Below are 20,721 nucleotides of genomic sequence, written 5' to 3'. Positions count from 1 at the left end.
CCATAATCCCTATAGTCATAGCAGTAGGTTTGTTACCTTTAATTGTCGGTGCAAGCTATTTTTAGAACGGCGGAGCAGAGCCGCGAGCTGCTCAGAGCTACGCTACGGAGGCTAATGGGATTTCTTGGTTTCCCTCATCAAACTCGTCAAATACACATTCAACAACTCCAAAACGCTCTGGTGGACAAGTTGTGACCTGCATATTCACCACGCTATGAGATAAAAACAGAACGTTACCAGACAGAGTTGTTTTAGAGGTAAATCCAGAGACTGCTTGCTGAAAAACTGCCCCTGAAGGGAACGTGCATCAGCTGTTTTGCATGAATTTACCTCTAGAACAACTGGTAACGTTCTGTTATTATCTCATAGCGTGGTGAATGTGCAGGTCACAACTTGTCCACCAGAGCGTTTTGGGGTTGTTGGATTGTGTATTTGATTAGTTTGATGAGGGAAACCAAGAAATCCCATTAGCCTCCGTAGCGTAGCTCTGAACAGCTTGCCGTTCTGCTCCACCGTTCTAAAAATAGCTTGCACCGACAATGAAAGGTAACGAACCTACTCCTAAAACTATACGGATTATGGCAATGGGCCAATTTGCCAAAATGTTGAACTATCCTTTTACGGGAAAATACTGCAGAGTTAAAACAGTTAAAAGATAATATTCACAGGAGTATAAGATTCTCTTTACAGTGTGTGCAATGACAGTGCATTTTATAAAGGGACAAGATGCTGAGGTTTGGTAATAGTTTGCTTCCCTAAAGTACCTCGGACATGGCTGAAATCCGCTGAGACAGGAAGTGGACGTGTGGAATGTGAATGTTCAATGGAGATAAAAAATAAAAATATATAAATATAAACTCCCAGGTTTCAGGTGGCTTCTTGCTACGTAGTAGAAAAGCTCGGTCCACAGAGGTTTTGACTGAGCTAGGCGAGTGGGATCTCGATGACGTCCTCCTCGATGATCTCCCCCTGAGGGACGGTGACGTGCTCCTGGGGGCTCCTCTTGCAGCTCAGCCCGCTGAAGGGGCTGCACCAGGACAGAGAGAACGGGCCCCCGAACGCCGTCCGCACCGCCTCCCGACACGGCACCTTCCCCCACTTCCCCGTCTCGCCCTTCAGACGCTCGATTCCCTGGAGGAGGAAGAGGAGGAGGAGACACAAGCAAGCTGTGAGGTGAAAGCAGCCGAGTGACTGTGGATCGCTCCTCTGCATGCACATCAGTCACAGCTATGACACAGAGTTGATGGCAGCACTTCACAAATAATATGGTTTAATAGCTTTTTTTTTTTTTTTGGGCTAGCTTCTCAGACACAAGTAAAACTGTCCAGACTAAAAAAAATAAAAACTGTGTGTGTGCTTTACTCCCAACTAGCTATTTTATTCAATGTAGGGACATGTGAGTTATGTGAGACAAGCCTGAGAAGTAGGGATGCACGATAACTGTTTTGTTTTTACACCAATGCCAATGACTTCTTGCTTCTCATAACTGATAACATATCGAATAGTTTATATACACAGCTGAGGTTAAAAAAGGTTAAGATATAGTGAGAAAAGATGAATTTAAAGGGGAACTATGCAAGTCTGGTCGCTTTTCCTCTGTTTTGCTAACCCTCCTCTTGGCCATGTGCATGTGGTTTTAACGAAGCCGCCGATCAAGCAGCCGCAAGCTGCTCAGAGCTACGTAATGGGATTTCTTGGTTTCCCTCACCAAACTCATCAAATACACAAGCCAACAACTCCAAAACGCTCTGGTGGACAAGTTGTGACCTGCACATTCACCACGCTATGAGATAATAACAGAACGTTATGAGACAGAGTTGTTTTCCAGGCAAATGCAGAGACTGCTTGATGAAAAACTGCTCCCAACGGGAACGCACATCAGCTGTTTTGCATGAATTCACCTCTAAAACAACTCTGTCTGGTAACGTTCTGTTATTATCTCATAGCGTGGTGAATGTGCAGGTCACAACTTGTCCACCAGAGTGTTTTGGAGTTGTTGAATTGTGTATTTGATGAGTTTGATGAGGGAAACCAAGAAATCCCATTAGCCTCCGTAGTGTAGCTCTGATCAGCTCTGCTCCTCTGTTCTAAAAATAGCTTGCACCAACAATTAAAGGTAACAAACCTACTGCTATGACTATAGGGATTATGGCAATGGGCCAATTTGCCAAAATGTTGAACTATCCCTTTAACAAAATAATATAACCGTCATCACTACGGCCGAAAACGTGTCGGAGTGCTTGTTTTTACTTTGTTCTGACCGTAATGAAATCAAGATTCAATCACTGTTGGCTCATTATAATTGGCTCTAGTAGTCGGCGAAAAATTTCTTTATCAGACTTATTGGTGTGATCAGTTGCCAATATCTTTACCAACAGTTATGGTGCATCCCCACTGAGAAGAATAATTCAAGTCTTCTATCTAAGAAACATGCCCAAGACTGAATAAAACACTGCACATGCGCTTTGAAAATCAAAACAAAACACAAAGACACCTAAGCACGAGGAGAAGGAGATTTTTTTTGTTGTTGAAATGTTCAAAAACAGAGCATGCACCACAGGGATCACTCATTCATCCATCATGTTTGGTTGAATCTGAAACAGCAACGAAGAAAAGAACAGAAAAATAAAAAGAAAAGTGCACTCCTCTGATTGAGATGAACATGCTTTGAAGATGTGTTAAGCTTTGGATGAGACGGCTAATTTGACCTCTGTTTTGCAAGCTTACCTCCGTCAAGGTTATTCTAGGCTGTCTGCTTCAGAAAGCTTTAGGCAGAGTGAGTTCAACCAAAGCGAATGCATGAGTGCGGAGAGAAGATCGCACGGAGGGGAGGGAAGAAACCAGATTACACAGTAAAGTAAAGTGGAAGGAGGGAGAATGGAGGACGAGGACAGAGGAGGAGGAGGAGGAGGAAGTTTAACAATGCAGGACATGAGAGAAATCAGAAAAAGAAGTGTATGCAAGGGGGGAAGGAAGAGACATTTCTTTTTAATCGCCTGCTGCGTTCAAATAAAGCGAGCGAACACAGGGTTTGTTTTGCATTGCAACTGAGAAGTATTTATTCTCTGCACATCTGCTGAAATATCTGCAGAATATTTTAGAAAGACTTCTGTAAAAAAACAAAAAACAAATCATCTTCTCCACTCCACCATCACTCTGTCCGCACAGTCACACGTCACCTCTCTTCACCCGGCTCCATGCATTCACATACGATACAAACCATATAATGTAAACAAAGAGCAGAAACAGGAGAAACTCTAAAACGATAAGTACAATGTGTGAGTTCGCCAGTTTTGTAGATAGATAAATTCAAAAGTGGAAGTTGAGTTAATGCTTTTTGTTAAATGAGTTCAGAATCCAGCTGCTGCACATCTGTAATACATACAGCTCTGCCCTTTAACTCCTTTAGTAACAAGCGACACGTCTTGTGCAGCAGAGACTGTTTTAGCATCAGTGTCATTTCATTTCAGAGGAGTTTAATCGCTCGTTAAATTTGGCACAAGCTCACAGACATCGAAAACAACACATGTGCCCGGAGCTCAAGAACCGTTTCTCTGGCAACTGATCGTGATGCACACATACTGTACACACACACACAAACACACACACACACACACACAGACTAGGCAGCGTCGGTGTTACTGCAGGAGAGCAGAGCTGTCTGCAAACCAGGGCAGAGTCCACACATCACATCACATCACACAGCGTGTTCAGGAAGTATTCAGACCCCTGTGTTTGGTTACACTGCAGCCTGATGCTAAAACCATTTACATCTGTTTGTTTTTTTCCCTCTCGTCAAGCTTTAAAGGCAGAGTCTGTAGGATTTTCTTCTCTCCAATGGGCTTCTTCTACCAATGAGGATATTGTATTGTTCGCATATTATGCCACATTTGCACAGCTGAATCTGAGAAATTGAATGTTGAGTTTATAAACTGCAACAAAGAAACCTACAGACTCTACCTTTAACTAAAAAAAAAAGACTTGAAACCAACAAAAAAACAAAACAATTTCGCTGTCTTGAAGGTTTTTCCAAAAGCACAATGAAAGTTTGGGACCAACAGCATCAGGCTGCATCACAACACAGTGTTGAGTCGTCTGAATTCTCTCTGATTGGCCGTGCGGTCGGTCGGTCGGCCGTCAGCAACGTTCAATCAACCTCCTTCAAGTTCACAACATTGTTCCGACTGAAACCAGTTCGTCTTCCTCAAAGAGCTTTTGTAAGGATGAGTCAGAGAGACCGAGGCGAGCTCATAATAATCAGCTTCTGTCTGATGGAACAGGGAGAAACAAGAAAACCTCCTGGCTTGTTTTACCTCAGATTAAAGGACAATATCACCAAAAAAAAAAAAAAGATTCATGATGTGAGACTGAAATAACATTTTAGTCATTGATCTTCTTTTTTTTCATCATTAGGTTCAAAGCTCAGTATTTTACAGTTAAACACTGGTTGATGCATCAGATTCAGAGAGCAATTTACATTTTTAGTGTTTTAGTCATGAGTTATTCTGTCACACACCCGCCAAGTTCAACAAGCCAGGACGTCAAATACCTTTTTTTTTTTTTACCCAACTGGTTGGATTATAAGACATTTTTACAACCACAACCTTTTATGTGATGCACTTGGCACAGTTTAAAAGACACAATGCAACAAGACAACATTGTGAATCTAACTCTGATCCAGTGGACCCCTTTACAAGTTTAATTCTGTCCATTTTTACAACTTACAACCGTGATGTCTTAGATCTGAATGAATAACAACAGCAACGTATAATGTCCTAGGTACTGGAGATTATTTGCTGCTTTGGGGAGTTTAGAGTTTCAAAATAAAAGAGACTTTGACATTAATCTACAATGAAAACAACCAGAAATTGTAGCCCTCAGGAAATTTCATTCTCTTCACAATGAAAAAGAAAATATTTTTATTTTCCCAAATCAGTCTACACCGAACATCCCATAATGATAAAGTTAAAAGGGACTTTGTAGAAACTATTAAAGACAAAACTGATGTAATATCACATTAACGTTTAGTATTCAGCCTCCATTTCTCTGATTGGACATAAGTCTGTGTGTGTGTTTACATTATGCCCAATCAGCTCAGTTTTACCACAGGTGGATCCAGTCAAAGTGTAAAGACTCAGAGAAATGGAAAGTCTGAAGATGTATAATAAAGTGATATTACAGTTTTTCCTTTTTAATACATTTTGTTAAAATATCTAAAATATTTAAATATTCGATTTAGTCATTATGAGCTACTGAGTTGAGACTGATGAGGGAATGATAATTGACTCCATAATAAAAACCGAAGGGGTCTGAACACTTTGTGAAACTATCCACATGACCAGAGATGGAAATGTTAATAAAACATGATTTTTTTTTTTTCATAATTAAATTTAAATAACCGTTCATCAAAGGGAAAGCAAGAAAAGACAGTCAGTTATAAAAAAAGAAAGAAAAACAAGGCTTCTGATACAACACAAAGAGAAGTAGATCAGATAAAAATAAAAACAGACTGGTCACAGTGTTTGCAAACAGGATTCACAAACTAAAAAAGAAAAAGAAAATAGTGTTTCTCTTTCTCAGCGACTCAAGGCAACACAGAAATGACGTTGTCGATCAATCGAGCGCACTTAAAAGGGTTTTGGCAACACAAAAAAAAGCAGATGAGCAGCCAGTCCACGGCTACAGAGCGACAGACAGACAGACAGACAGACAGACGGACACAGTTCATGTTCGGCGACAGAACGACAGCCAGAGCCTCTGCTCAGCGACGGCTGGTTGTCTGGTTCTGACCCGGCTGCCTGGTTCCCTGCATGAGCTGAGCTCCTACACCACATACTGGTATGTCTCCGCCTTCCCATGGTCAGGGGTGGAGAAGGGACTAAACCACAATAAGGAGAAAGGGTGTCCAAATACCGCCCTCATGTTCATCCACTTAGTTTTTTTAGCCCATCTTCTCTCTTCCTTTTTCAACTGCTCTATTCCCTGAAAACGAGAGACAACCAAACTTCAGTCCACGTTGTTGTGCTTCTGGGACCAGATTAATAAAATAATAACTAGCTAAATATGTCAAACATGTCATCAAGTTGGGTCATAAACCCTCCCTCATGTCAAAGCCCTCCCACCTTCATTATTAATGGGATAGTTCAACTTTTTTGGCAAATTGGCCCATTGCCATAATCCCTATAGTCATAGCAGTCGGTTTGTTACCTTTAATTGTCGGTGCAAGCTATTTTTAGAACGGCGGAGCAGAGCCGTGAGCTGCTCAGAGCTACGCTACGGAGGCTAATAGGATTTCTTGGTTTCCCTCATCAAACTCATCAAATACACAATCCAACAACTCCAAAACGCTCTGGTGGACAAGTTGTGACCTGCACATTCACCACGCTATGAGATAATAACAGAACGTTACCAGACAGAGTTGTTTTTAAGGTAAATGCAGAAACTGCTTGTTGAAAAACTGCCCCAGACGGGAACACGCATCAGTGGTTTTACATGAATTTACCTCTAAAACAACTCTGTCTGGTAACGATCTGTTATTATCTCATAGCGTGGTGAATGTGCAGGTCACAACTTGTCCACCAGAGCGTTTTGGAGTTGTTGGATTGTGTATTTGATGAGTTTGATGAGGGAAACCAAGAAATCCCATGAGCCTCCGTAGCGTAGCTCTGAGCAGCTCTGCTCCGCCGTTCTAAAAATAGCTTGCACCGACAATTAAAGGTAACAAACCTACTGCTATGACTATGGGGATTATGGCAATGGGCCAATTTGGCAAAATGTTGAACTATCCCTTTAAATCACCTTGGTCCCTCTCTCTCTTTTACTGTGTAAACGTGGAGATAATACACAGTGTAAATTAAAATACATTTTCAAGTCAACAAGCATTTATTTGTAGGCAACAGTGAGTGTGATGCTTCTGAAACGCAAGAAACACGCTTCTATTTTTAGTGCGAATGCAAAAAAAAACAAAAAACAACCAGCCAGAGCTCTCCTGCAAATCATAATCATGGAGATTATACAGGATTTGCATCCTCTAATCATAGGAGATGGTGGAACAAGCCGACCGCGGATTCATGTTTCTTGGAAATAAAAACCTGCAGTTGCATTGCATGTCTCCTGCAGGTTTTAATCCTCATGTGACACAGTGAAGCTGACCTGTGGTGTTGTGCAGCTCACCTAAACCTAACAGGGACGCCTGTCATGGTGGGGGATGCTGCAGCTGCATATGAAAGAAGTGAGCGCTGCGCTAGTATGCACCCTGAATGACAGGCTCATAGAGAGGAGCAGGATTTAATGGTCCACTGATGAGACCAGACTTCTCCCAGCTGACTCTTGACAGTCGGGGGGTGAGTTGTCAATATGTTTGTGTGCAAGGAGAGGCTGAGTCAATCAATGTCATCCTCAGCTCCACATTTAAATAAGACCTGAGCTGTTGGAAGTAGTGAGAAAAAAAAAAAACGCCATAGAAAATCAATATGTGGCACTCAGTGTGTTGACATTGTGGCAGGTCACCACTGCAGCAGCATGCATCATGTTCAGTCAGCAGCACATTAGTTTGTCATTCTGCCACCATGGGTCTCTCATTTGAACCAAATCAAAATTAGACAGTGATAATAACCAGTAAAAATACTGATTAAAGCAGGTTCACATTTACAGTTTGTTTGACAAACAGACCTGGTGATAGAAACACTGAATCAAGCAGTTTCTATTTAATAATCAGTGAATCATTGATGCTCTGCAACGAAAACAGGAAAGGGCGTCTCCAGCTGCTGATAGCTGAGCCTTTTTCTCCCTTAACTTAAGACTGAGGTCACTAACGACGGAAATCCTTCATCTGGCTGAAATACTAGAAAAAACGTGTGATGTGTTCAAATGAAACTGTTGCATGTGCATCATAGGTAGCATCACAGCACTGACAGTCCACCAAGTGAAAGGGTCAGTTAATGATTAAAATCAATGGGTTAGAAAATGACTGGAAACATTTGGGATAATGTGAAAGAACACAACTCAGCAAATATACAGTTCTGGAAAAGATGAAAGAGACCACTTCAAAACGATCAGATGCTCTGGTTTTACTATTTATAGGTACGTGTTTGAGTAAAATGAACACTGACAACATTTGTCCCAGATTTAAAACAAAAATATCGTCATTTAGAGAATGTATTTGCAGTATATAATGAAGACGCAGTGTTTTCAGAGCTTGAATAATAATGCAAAGAAAACACGTTCATAATCAGAGTTCAGAGATCCACATTAGTGGAATAACCCGCATTTTTAATCACAGCAGTGGTTTATAATCTTCCTCGATAAATATGATTTGGTTCAGGTGATCACCTGATCAGTGCTGGCTGCCAGCATGAAGAGAAACATCTGGAGTGGTCTCTTTATTTTTTCCAGAGCTGTGAATGACAGCTCCAGTCATTTTAGACATTTTGATGTGGAGAAGTTTCAGATTATAACTTTAAGATGAATGAGACTGTTGCTTATGTGTGCAGAAAAAAAAACAAAAAAACTGTGCAGTTTCCCGTCCACCCAGTGCCGGTACAGTTCAACACATCTGTATAGTCTGGGCACTGAAACAGCTGTTGCAGAACAGATATATAAATATAAATATTATTTTTCTGCTCTCAGTGTGGAGGGTTTGAAGTCTAAGTGTGGAACTTGATGACCCATCTTCTAATCATCTGTAGTTATGCAACTTTAAAAGAAGCATATGAGCACTGAGCAGCAGGTGCTGCGTTGGCCGGCGTGGTTTAAACATCAGTTTCCTCTTCACCGGCCCAGTTAAAGTCTCTCTCTGCTGTTTAGGTTTGTCTGACTAAAGATCATCATGCATTTGCACCGATGCGACCATGTGAAACTTTGACTTGTGTATGTACATGTAACGGTTGTCATTGTGGTCGCCGTCCTCAGCCCTGCTCTACTACCCAACATGGTCTCATTATCATCATCACTGTGAACGCTTATGTCACAGAAACCATGAATTTACATCAAAGGCACTGACTCTGAACACTACCAGTCAGAAAATATCTGCAGCCATGGTTTCTGCTTTGGGAAATTTGCTGTACTTTGTACTACTGTGCATTCAGAAAGTATTCAGACCCCTGCACTTCTCTCACATTTTGTTTTGTTGCAGGCTCATGCTACAATCAATAAAATTCACTTTTCCCCATTCAATACTCCATAATGACAGTTTTTACAGATGTGTTAAAAAGGGAAAAACTCAAATCTCACATTAATGTAAGTGTTCAGACACTTTACTGGGATGTCTTAGTCTCCTAGTCCATTTCTCTTGATCATCTCTGAGATGTCTCTGCACCATGACTGGATCCACCTGTGGTAAAACTGAGCTGACTGGACATGATGCATGGACAGACACACACTAGTCTCTATAAGGTCTCACAGCTGACGATGCGGATCAGATCAGAAACCATGAGGAGGAAGCAGCAGCTGCAGCTCAGAGACAGGACTGTGTGGACTGGAGGAAGCAGAAGAACCAGGACTCCTCTAGGGCTGTGGCCACAGAAAACGGTCTCTCTTCTGTGAAACTTTGTAAAACAAAAGCCGCTAAAGGTCACTGAGCCTGAGAGAAACCAGATGTTCTTGTCTGGTGAAGCCAAGATTAAGCTGCTTGGTAACGTTCAGGAAGTGTCTCTCCTCTCTACAGGTTCCTGGTTCCACCTCTGATACCAAGCTCTCTCTCTCTCTCTCTTTATCTTAGTTAATTTCAGTTTGTTTCAGACATGTTAAAAGAAATAAGAAATAATAAACAGTAATGGACATACGCAACAAATAAATACTTTACAAAGACAACACATTAAAAATAAAAATAACTGAAAATGAAAATAATTAGATTTTTCATATCCTAAAAGGAGTGGGAAGAAGTGAAACTTATTTACTCCCACCCCCATTCATAAATTAACTATCAAGCTTCCTTGTCATTATAATCTGTCAGTAAATTACCTAATTTATAAATTCATTTGGCTGGATTTATTCTAATATATTATCACTAATCTTTACCTCTCTAATAGGCATATACAGTACATATATAAAGACGTATACAGCTCTGTCTCTGGACTCTATAACTATAGAGTATATTGCCTTAACTACTATATACACCTATATAGCCTTCCTCCTTATTTCTTAAGTTTCTTGGACCTGATCTGCATCATCAGCTGTGACACCGTGTCTCAGCAGGTGTGGGCCTTTCTAACTACATGTCCAACTAATTAATGATCAAGAGATATGAAAGCATCATAGCCACGAGGGTCTGGACACTTGTATCAATTTGAGATTTCATTTTTTCTTTTTTTAATGTATTTGCACTCTCTTCTTCAGTCATGTATAACAGACTGATAGACGATTTTTTTTCTAGCTAAGGTAAGGCTGCAAAATAACAACATGGGGAAAAGTTGCAGTGCTCTGAAATAAAGCTGGACAATTATCCACAGAAACCAACATCTAGGACTCATTGCAATTAATCCAATTTCCCTAATGGGAGCGTTCATGAGCATTCATCCCTATAAGAAACCGCCCAGCTCTACTGTCTGAATACTTTCTGAGTGCTCTGTAGCTCAGGCTGCAGAGGGACAAACATCACTTTGCTGTAACAGTTTCAGAATCAGAAGGAGAAAGTCAAAGATAGTAATATTAAAAAAAAGAAGAAAAAAAAAGCAAAGGGTAAAAGCAGCAGGGAGAAAAATCTGAGAAAGAGTGGCCGGAGAGCAGCAAGTTAAAAAAAGGATCAAGAGGAGGAGGATCGCTGTGGTCGCTCAACGGTTCACTTACAGTCTCGTCGGTACAGATGGAGTGGACTTGGGTGCCGAACATCACAGAGGTGAAGATGAGGAAGAGGAGGCCCTCAAAGCACAGGAGTATAAGGAGGATGACTGTTGCTGGGGGGGAGAAGGAACTGCACTCTGGGGGAGGGGAGAGGAGAGGAGGATGGAGGGAGGGGAGGATGGAGGGACATGGAGGAAGAGAAGTGACAGGGCGAAGAAGAAGGGTCACATGAGGAGCTGCTACAACTACAGTCAGAGAAACTACAGCAGCTACAGCTCAGTCTGAAGCAGGTCGGTGCACGGCCGCGTTCACTAGTCACCTGCTCAAGCTGCTTCATCATGAGGGAGGGGGGAGAAAAAAGTGTTTGGGAAACAGAGATTTAGCAGGTTACTGATCAAATTTGTTGATTAGTTTTTACGTCTCAGCCAAAAAAAAAATGAAAGCTGTCTTTTGTCTGAAGTAAACCTGAGCTACTGTATAATTTTTCTTCACTTTACCCTGTGAAGTCGCTTGATATAGAGTTTGATATGATTCGATTTACAAAAAATGTAATTTTAAAGTGTTATTCATGTTGAATCACCTGTGGAAAATGATCTCCCTGAGTTAAATCAGAGCTGAAACGTCTTGGCATAAAGTCGCCACCTCAGAAAAACAAGCTATGAACGTTCATAAATCAGTAAAAGATGCTGAAAGGCTGATTCATGTCTCCGTTTGAAGCAGAACTTGATTACTGTAATTCACTATTCAACCAGGCTCCTTTCAGCTCATTCACAACCCAGCAGCTCGGCTGTTAACCAGAACCATGAGGACAGAGCATGTGAGTCCAGTTTGAGCATCTTAAAATTGACCTTAAAAGTCCCCAGCTCTCTAAAATTATACAACCAAAGTGAGGTCCTTTGACAACACTCGGTCTAGTTATATATGTTGCAGACTTGAGACTTGAATGTCAAACTATCTGGTTATTTATCAGTTATTGATCTATATCCTGCACAGCTGGATATGGGGGGTTGGGGTGGCTGGTTTTCTATGAACTGGACAGAAGGTAGAAACATCACAGTGTTGGGAACATCTGCAGCAGTGTTGGGACAAACTTTTTAAGCAATATTTGATTTCATAGTGTAAAAAATCATAGGAAATTCATTCCAATAAAAATATTCAATGATTCCTGACTTTTAAAGTTGCAAATTGCTTCTTTATTTTATGCTTTACTTCACACTAAGATAGAATTTAATTTACAGCTGGAAAAAAAGTCCAGATAAAAAGGGTGGATGGGTTCTTCAGCTACTACAATCACCTTTTCCTGAGAGAAATCCTGCTCCCGCAAAAGTTGAAGTAAAATATAATTAATTCAGTTCAGTGCTCCAGCTCTGGGTTTTGAAAACAGCCTTACTTTTCTTTTCTTTTTTTTTGAGCGTGAAGGACATTGAGGGCTACGGATCTTTAAAAAAAAAGAGAAACACTCACTTGTCCAATCATCTTCAAAGCAGTAGAGAAAATGGAAGACCACCATGACGAGAGCGTGGAGAGAGATGAGTGCAATGTACATCTGGGTTAAAAAAGAAAAAAGAAAAAAGAGGACACAATGAAGGACGGTTCACCACACACACCAACTGCAAATAGAGGTTATTATTAAAAAAACCCCGCTGCATCTGTACTGCACTGATGCACATCGACTTCCAGTGACACACAAATAGAAATGCTTCCTCCCAGTCCCCTTCTTCTGTTTATGATCTAATGCTACGTTTGGGTCAGCATATATTATAATAGACTTATTGTTGCAGTGAACTTACTGTGAAAAGCACAAAGTACTTCTGATTGTTCTCCCCGACACAGTTATTGACCCAGGGGCAGTGGTGGTCCATCTTCCTTATGCAGCGTTTGCAAACACTGTGAGAGAGACGAGACGACAGCGAGTTACACACGGGGGTAAAAGGAAAGTGTGCAGAAGGACAACATCAGTGGAAAGTGAAAAGCATTGCATTCTGGGAAAAAGCTGTTCAAAATGACTGTAATACTTGACATTTTTGGTAACCCTTTAATTCACAGGCAGCTAATTATGTGAAAATGTCAAGAAATAGTCAAGAAATAACAGTCAATCTTATAGTAATGTCGAGAAATATAGCCAAGAACTAATGATTGATTGCGTAGAAATAGGCCATAAATAACAGTCAATTGCAAGAGAAATAATCTGGCCTTTCCCAAAAAATTCAAAGTATGAAAAGCATGTATAATCTTTGCCTTCATGAAAATAATGACAGTTAAATTGGCCGCTATTTCTTAGCTATTTCTTAGCTATTTCTTGACATTATCACGTAATTAGTGGCCTGTAAATGAACGGCTCAGGCTGGGAGCATGCTGCTGGACTTGTGAATGCAAACACAGACGCTCCAGAGAGGATTTCCCGTCCTACCTGCAGTGGTGCGCTCGGTCGGGTTTGATGCTGCAGCACTTTGGACATTTGTAAACCACCTGCCCTGGTTTCAGCTGAAGGCTTTCTATGTATTCCTTAGTAGCATTCCCTTTAGGAACAGCGCCCTGCAGGAAAGGAAACACACAGGACAACTTTAGACAAGAAACCGACAAGACAAGCCTCAGACTCAAATCTCCACTTCAGCAGCACGTCGTACAGACACCAAACCTTCCAGTTTTATTCCTGTCTACATTCTGAAGGTTTTTACTGAGAGAATTGTTGATATATCACTCACAGCCTGATTTATACAACATTTTATTCCTAAAAACATGGCGAAATTTAATTTTTCAGGGCTGGTGACAGTATTTCTTGTTCAGAGTGATAAAAAGAGATATGCAAAATTCTCTCAGTAAAAACTTCTGACTCCAATGTGTCAATAAAATAAAACAAGAAAAAGTGGCTTTATCTATTGTTCAGATTTTGGTTCTGGAAAGGTATGCAAAATAACGCATATTTCATTAGATATTGCCTCATTTACATATTCAAACATAAAATGTGACACAAGTTGTAATACAAAAAATATTGGTCTTATTGTAAGTGATAAACTTGGGAAGTTTCATGGTGATATCTGTTAGTTTAAATTTTTATCCTATTCACCTGCAGTCCCTGCTTTCAGTAATCCTCAGCTAATTAATCATCACGTTGAAATAAATAGGCAGAGGCTCAATGTGCTGTAATTTAATTAAAGTTCAGGGTTATTCAAAGATAAGACCTAAATCCTCTCTTCTATGTGTGTGTGTGTGTGTGTGTGTGTGTGTGTGTGTGTGAGTTATATCCCTACTACGTACAGGGTCAGTGCACATGGCCCTGACGTGCGAGGCGAGGGCGAGGAAGGCCAGCGTGTTGAACAGGGTCCCGTTCACGATGCTGTAGGTCAGATTCTTGGAGGGCAGCAGCATCACGAACAGCACCACGAACTCTGCGTACAGCACCAGCATCCAGGTGATGACGGCGCACACGATGCCGCAGGCATCCCGGATGAACCACATGGCCGAGGCCGACGAGGACGTGATGACGTCTTTGGAGATGGGGATGCGCTGCTCGCTCTGCAGGCAGGTGGTGGTGGTCCCCACCCCGTCGTTGGCGTGCGCGCGCCCATGCTCCACGTCCCTGCACCGGTGCACCGGGCTCTTCATCCTTCATCCAAGCTGTATGCCTCCTCCTCCTCCTCCTCCTCCTCCTCCTGCTGCTGCTGTTGTTGCTGCCGCCGCCGCCGCCTGACACACACTACGTCTTCACGCCTCAGTCACCACATGCTGAGGAGAGAGGAGCAGGTTAGATTTAGATACAGTTTGATTCTTCAGAAGATTTTCTCAAGTGTGTACAACATCATTTGGACAGTCTGCCTTCTCAATATAAGGGGTTAACCTATGGAACACTTTACCCACTCACCTGAAACTGGAGACTGAAACAAACTCGTTTAATAGAGGATTAAAAGCATGGTTAAAAGCAAAACAACAATGCTCACAGTCCTCTATAAATATGGACTTTTTCATTGTTACTATTTTTACTGTTACGATCATGATTTCTGTTTGCTGAGTCTCCTCTCGTTGATCTTGTGCTCTGTATTTTTTAGTATGCTACTGTCATGATGTAGTGTCATGCACTTGGTTTTATCTTATACTGTTGATAATATGTTCTGTGCTTTTTGAATTGCCGCCTATGGACTGGTGTTGAAAATTAGCACATGTGCTAAACACACCCAAGCAAAGCATCTGTTCTGTCCACTGGAACAGTCTATTTGTGATGTCCATATCAAATAAATAAACATAACATAACATAAGGCAAAAACATTTTATTTGTGTACTTGTGTGTGTTGTTTGCTCCTCTCTTCCTGACATATCATGAACTGGATACTTGGATACTCTCTCTTTTGGTTGAAAGAATAATTTTGATAAGCTCACGATGTGAATTAGGAAGCTGTGAGGGGAACTTCTGAAATGAAGAGCTCCAAGAATTAGTTCATTAATTGATTAGCTGAGAGAGAGATGGATAATTAATCTAGTTATCTTTTTATCTTTTTTCTGTATGAGAAAGGGAATTTCCCTGTTCAGATTTACTACCTTTCCCATCAAGTTTTTGCCAAAGTTCAACTGACATCTTCAAAAATCCTGTTTTGTCCAAATATATAGATGGATCGATAGATAGAATGAAGTAAAAAGACAGAGAAAGGGGGTAGAAAGAAAGAAAGAAAGAAAGAAAGAAAGAAAGAAAGAAAGAAAGAAAGAAAGAAAGAAAGAAAGAAAGAAAGAAAGAAAGAAAGAAAGAAAGAAAGAAAGAAAGAAAGAAAGAAAGAAAGAAAGAAAGAACAATAGAAAGAGACACAGAGAGATGGGTAGAAAGAAAGAAAAAGAAGTAAAAAGACCAAAGAATTGTCAGGATGTGGAAGCAGGCAGGACCCAAACGCAGGAGCGAGCATTTGCAAACTGAGTTTACTACAAATAACAGGCAGGAACAGGACACATGACAGAACACCGTGACACGAACAATAATCCAACATGGAACTGAAAGAAACACGAGACTAAATACAACAGAACTAATCAAACCAACAAGCAACAGGTGAGGAGACAGGAGGGCAAAGAAACCTGATTGGTGGACACACAAGGAGCAGAGCTGATGATGTGAAACGCAGGACAGGTGTGCAAGGAGACTGAGGGGGGAAAACACAGGAAGACAAGACAAGGACTTCAAAATAAAACAGGAAACTAGGACAAGACACAGACCATGACACAACACAGAACTTCAAAATAAAACAGGAACTAAACTAAACAGGGAAACACAGAAACTAGGAGTCCAATAACAAAACAGAACAGAAAACCGAGCCACTAAATGGCGGAAGACCAAGGGCCATGACAAGAATGGGGGTAGAAAGAATGAAAGAAAGAAAGAAAGAAAGAAAGAAAGAAAGAAAGAAAGAAAGAAAGAAAAGGACAGAAAAAGGGGGTAGAAAGAAAGAAAGAAAGAAAGAAAGAGATAGAGAGAAAGAAAGAAAGAAAGAAAGAAAGAAAGAAAGAAAGAAAGAAAGAAAGACTTTTTTTTTTAACTTTTCATCCAACTTTAATTAATTACACTTCCTTATTGCCCATAAAACCATCATTAATAATAACATTACCTCACAGCCTTACACACACACGCCTAAAAATTAAGAACCAAACCCCCCTCCTCGGAAAGAAAGAAAGAAAGAAAGAAAGAAAGAAAGAAAGAAAGAAAGAAAGAAAGAAAGAAAGAAAGAAAGAAGACAAAGAAATGGGGTAGATAGAAAGAAATAAAGAAAGACAGAAAGACAGAAAGATAGAGAGAGGGGGATAGATGGACGGACGGACGGACGGACGGACGGACGGACAGACAGACAGACAGACAGACAGACAGACAGACAGACAGACAGACAGACAGATAGATAGATAGATAGATAGATAGATAGATAGATAGATAGATAGATAATGCTGCGGAAACTTAACTTCCCTCCTCTACAATAAAGACACGTCTGTGCTTCATGTGACACTTCCTCATACTGAACAATACTTTATAACCCTAAACTAGTGCGCGGTGACAACCAGAGGTCGACCGTTAGTGGATTCTTTAAAAGCTGCCAATACGACAGTAGTTTGGAGCAGGAAAAGTGCCAATACTGAATCGATCAATACCCCACGATCAAAGCACAACGGGACGGGAGCCAATAGTTAGTCAATACAACAGTTATGCAACTCATTTTTATTATATCACAATAACCCCCTTTTTCTAGTTACCTCAGCTGTTTCACACTGTGTGTTAATAGTACTTCACTACTAGTGTTTCAATTCTTATATAAATCTATTGTCTTATTCTTCTCTGCTGTCTTTTTGTTGTTAGTGTTTTTACTTTCTGAATGTCTCCTCTGCTTCATAACATCAACCTGCTAAGGGACAGCAGATGGAAACTATAGCCTGGGGGCCACAATCTGGCATGTTTACATTCAAATGTCCATATTAAATATGCATTATCCCTTCTTTCCTATATAAATCAATTAAAATTGAATGAGTGTGTTAATAAATGTAAATTATCGCAGGAACACACACTGATGTTAACTTGATCTTATGTGTGTGGATCTGGTGCAATATGATGATTGCAAGACCAGTGGAGGGTGAACAGCCACCATCCCATATCAGAGCCAATACGTAGGCTACATACTGTCCTATCAGGGCCGTACGTCTACTGACAACACATTTCAACACTGAACGGTAACACTTTATAATAACTACACACTATTAAAGCAGATATCAGTGGAATGTTTTTGTTAATATAAGTCCTAAATAGTCCTATTTTCCGTCAGCAATCACTTACATGAAGTATTTCAGCCTAAACACGAGTCTCTCCGTCACTCTGCTCTGCTGTAACCCGAGGAGAAAATTTTCCTTGTGGGATACAAGTGTTATCCAATGAGGGGAGAGAACGGCATGAAGGGCTGTGTGTGCAGCCAAGGGATGCGCGTGAATGTGGTGACGTAGCACGAGGACCAATTGATGCCTGACAAGGGCGGGGGCTGCTAACTCATGGTGCGTTCAAGGAAACTCGTACTTTGTGTTTTTCCTTCCTGTGAAGTCATACCAGTTCGATCTGGTACGAGTTCACGGGTCGGAAGTTACGAGTGGCCGTTATAGGGAACTTTCACAGACAACAGGACGGTAAAAACACGAGCTACGGGTTACCTGGAACGCTACCAAGTCGTAGTTGTGACTTGAAGCTGTAACTTACGGTTTCAAAAGCCTGCCTTGAACACAGCATTAGCCGAAACGGCCGTGCCGCTGTTATCTGCTTTAAGCATTAGTTAGTTCAGCATTAAACTGAATTTATCATTTATAACACATGAATACTCATTAGTATGTAGTTCATAAACACAGTTAAAAAATGTTTTACTCATCATTGATAAGCACTAACTGTATTTATAAACTACATACTTTTCATTCATGCTTTACAGTATAAATGAAGAATTCAGTATTAATGCTTAACTAATGCTTAATAGTGTATACTTATTATAAAGTGTTACCCACTTAACTGAATATACTGAAGTGAGACAAACAAAGTAAGAAGAATGAAGAAGTATCTGCCCTCTGTGCACACTAGTAATAATTCAGACATCCCACAACAGGAAGCTGGAGGTGAGAGCCGAGCAGGTGAGCAGGTTTCGTTCGAGAGCTCTTGTCATACAGAGGTCAAACATGGCTGTGAGCTGCAGGGAGCTGCACAACCTCTGCAGTCTGTGAGTCAATGGAGCTGAATGAGAGAGATAAATAACCGAGTGGATGGACGGGTCACACTGGGAGATGACCTGACCTGACCTGACCTGGACTGGACTGCAAACACTAAGTCGAAACAAACGTATAGCTATTTCCGTGGTGGGTGTCAAAATATGGAATTCCTTAACAGTCGAAGACAAAAAAAGCTGTACAAATATCAAATATTATCCCGTTTAAGAGGATGTATAAGCAAAAAAATGGGGAAATTATATAAAAGCATGTAATAAAAAAAGAACAGTTTTGACCTATATTGTTGGCTGTAAACCGGTTCACTATTATGGCATTTAATCTGATTTAAGTGTTAAGAAAGGAGCAGGTATTATAAATTATCTTCATCCTCCTCCTTTTCAATCCCATAATTGGAATAAACAAATGAAAAGAAAAAGGGAATCATAACCATAACACTCATTAGATACTTGTTCAACCTTACAAGGACGTCAAAACTCTAAATATCACGCTTAGACAAGTGACATGGCTCAAACATGTTATTACTGATGTTAGATAATATACATCTACATATACCAATAATAGATAGGCTAAACTGGTTTGTCTTTTAACAGCTGACCTGTAAAGTTTCTCTGTCAGAGCTCGGTAAACAAGCTATGAGCTTATATATTGGCTATAGACACATTTTTTTACCCAGGTGAAGTGCTAGTAAAGTAAAACGTTGTAAAAACTAATCTTAGAAAGCTGTAACGTCAGATTAGACAGTTTAAATGCCCGTGTAGCTGCTCAGACGTTACACATTTAACGTCAGCCCCAGGTTAACGTTAACGACGTTAGCTTTTAGCTTGCGTAGCTACAGTCGTGTCAGCAGCAGCAGGGAGAGGACGAGCCTGTCTAACCTGTCCTAGTGTCCACTTCCGGTCAGTGACCCTCGCTCACCTGTGAAGCGGTTCACCTCCGCCCGCGTCTCTCTCTCTCTTTCTCTCTCTTTCTACACCTTCACCTATGATTAACTGTGATTATTTCAGCGCTGAATCTCACCTGGAAGTCGCGCATCCTCCCCGGCCGCTCCGCTGCTGACGCTCTGTTCCGTAGCATCCGTCCGCAGCAGCCCCGCCCCTCCACCAACAACAACACGTCATCACGTAGGAGAGAGGAGCCGACGTGACCAGGGCATGACGTCACAGGACATTCCCAGATATCCCAGAAACATATTTTTGATGCACGCTTTATCAGTGATCATATTTACCCCCAGTTTAATTTATGCTGGAAAAATGTTTTGTTTGGCTACACTGAATATGATCCTTTTTTAAAAAAAACTAAATTCTCAGTTTTATATGATTCATTTGTTAATTATTGTATCCACATTTTATATATAGGCCTACATAAGTCAAAATTGTCTGGTAAGAAGCCAAACTTCTTGGAACTGTCTGCATATGTTGGTCAATATATCTCCTCTCTACGGTGGCCCTGAAGTGCAAAACACAACGGCAAATCAGACAACAACGGCAAAAGAGAAAACACAACGCAAAAAGAGAAAACACAACGCAAAAAGAGAAAACACAACACAAAAAGAGAAAACACAACACAAAAAGAGAAAACACAACGGCAAAAGAGAAAACACAACACAAAAAGAGAAAACACAACGGCAAAAGAGAAAACACAACACAAAAAGAGAAAACACAACACAAAAAGAGAAAACACAACGGCAAAAGAGAAAACACAACACAAAAAGAGAAAACACAACACAAAAAGAGAAAACACTACACAAAAAGAGAAAACACAACGGCAAAAGAGAAAACACAACACAAAAAGAGAAAACACAACACAAAAAGAGAAAACACAACACAAAAAGAGAAAACACAACGGCAAAAGAGAAAACACAACACAAAAAGAGAAAACACAACACAAAAAGAGAAAACACAACACAAAAAGAGAAAACACAACGCAAAAGAGAAAACACAACACAAAAAGAGAAAACACAACACAAAAAGAGAAAACACAACGGCAAATCAGAAAACACAACAACAAAACAGAAAACACAACGGCAAATCAGAAAACACAAAAGCAAAACATTTTGGGCAATACATAGCGGCCTCTGTGCTAGTCCCGCTTGCGATACTTTTTTTCCTACTATGGCCACGCCAAGACCCGCCTTACTCCACCTCTGATTGGCTGCCTCTGCAAGGCTAAGCCTATCCCTGCATCTTACCCTAACCTTAACCACTCCCTTCACACGCCTAAACCAACCGT

At 40.7% G+C, this 20,721-nt stretch overlaps 1 protein-coding gene across 3 annotated transcripts; it reads right to left on the bottom strand.

Annotated features, from left to right (window-relative positions):
* Positions 1-570: 570 nt before the first annotated feature.
* On the bottom strand, positions 571-19,573 carry LOC146972559 (palmitoyltransferase ZDHHC3-like). Of its 3 annotated transcripts, none has more exons than XM_085802945.1 (8): positions 19,510-19,573; positions 14,476-14,505; positions 14,038-14,438; positions 13,190-13,314; positions 12,570-12,666; positions 12,244-12,325; positions 10,786-10,916; positions 580-1,131 (listed from the first exon to the last, which is right to left on the bottom strand). In XM_085802945.1, the coding sequence occupies exons 3-8, from the start codon at positions 14,383-14,385 to the stop codon at positions 925-927; spliced, it is 990 nt and encodes a 329-aa protein (XP_085659071.1). In that variant the 5' UTR covers positions 14,386-14,438; positions 14,476-14,505; positions 19,510-19,573; the 3' UTR covers positions 580-924. The 3 variants fall into 3 exon arrangements, with proteins under 3 accessions (XP_085659072.1, XP_085659071.1, XP_085659073.1); XM_085802947.1 differs by lacking the exon at positions 580-1,131 and adding an exon at positions 4,762-5,982; XM_085802946.1 differs by lacking the exon at positions 10,786-10,916 and having other exon boundaries at positions 571-1,131.
* Between the last annotated feature and the right edge of the window lie 1,148 nt (positions 19,574-20,721).

The sequence above is a fragment of the Trachurus japonicus genome, chromosome 16, assembly GCF_045865225.1.
Source record: "Trachurus japonicus isolate A0001 chromosome 16, Traja_1.0".
Lineage (NCBI taxonomy): Eukaryota > Metazoa > Chordata > Actinopteri > Carangiformes > Carangidae > Trachurus > Trachurus japonicus.
This window is presented reverse-complemented; position numbering and strand designations above follow the sequence as displayed.

What these genes read in the sequence shown, in the direction of transcription:
- LOC146972559 (XM_085802945.1), bottom strand. Translation starts at nt 14,385, where the DNA reads ATGAAGAGCCCGGTGCACCGGTGCAGGGACGTGGAGCATGGGCGCGCG. An exon ending in GACCGAGCGCACCACTGCAG is followed by an intron (nt 12,667 to 13,189) that starts GTAGGACGGGAA and finishes TCTCTCTCACAG; the next exon opens with TGTTTGCAAACGCTGCATAA. An exon ending in CTTTGAAGATGATTGGACAA is followed by an intron (nt 10,917 to 12,243) that starts GTGAGTGTTTCT and finishes CCCCTCCCCCAG; the next exon opens with AGTGCAGTTCCTTCTCCCCC.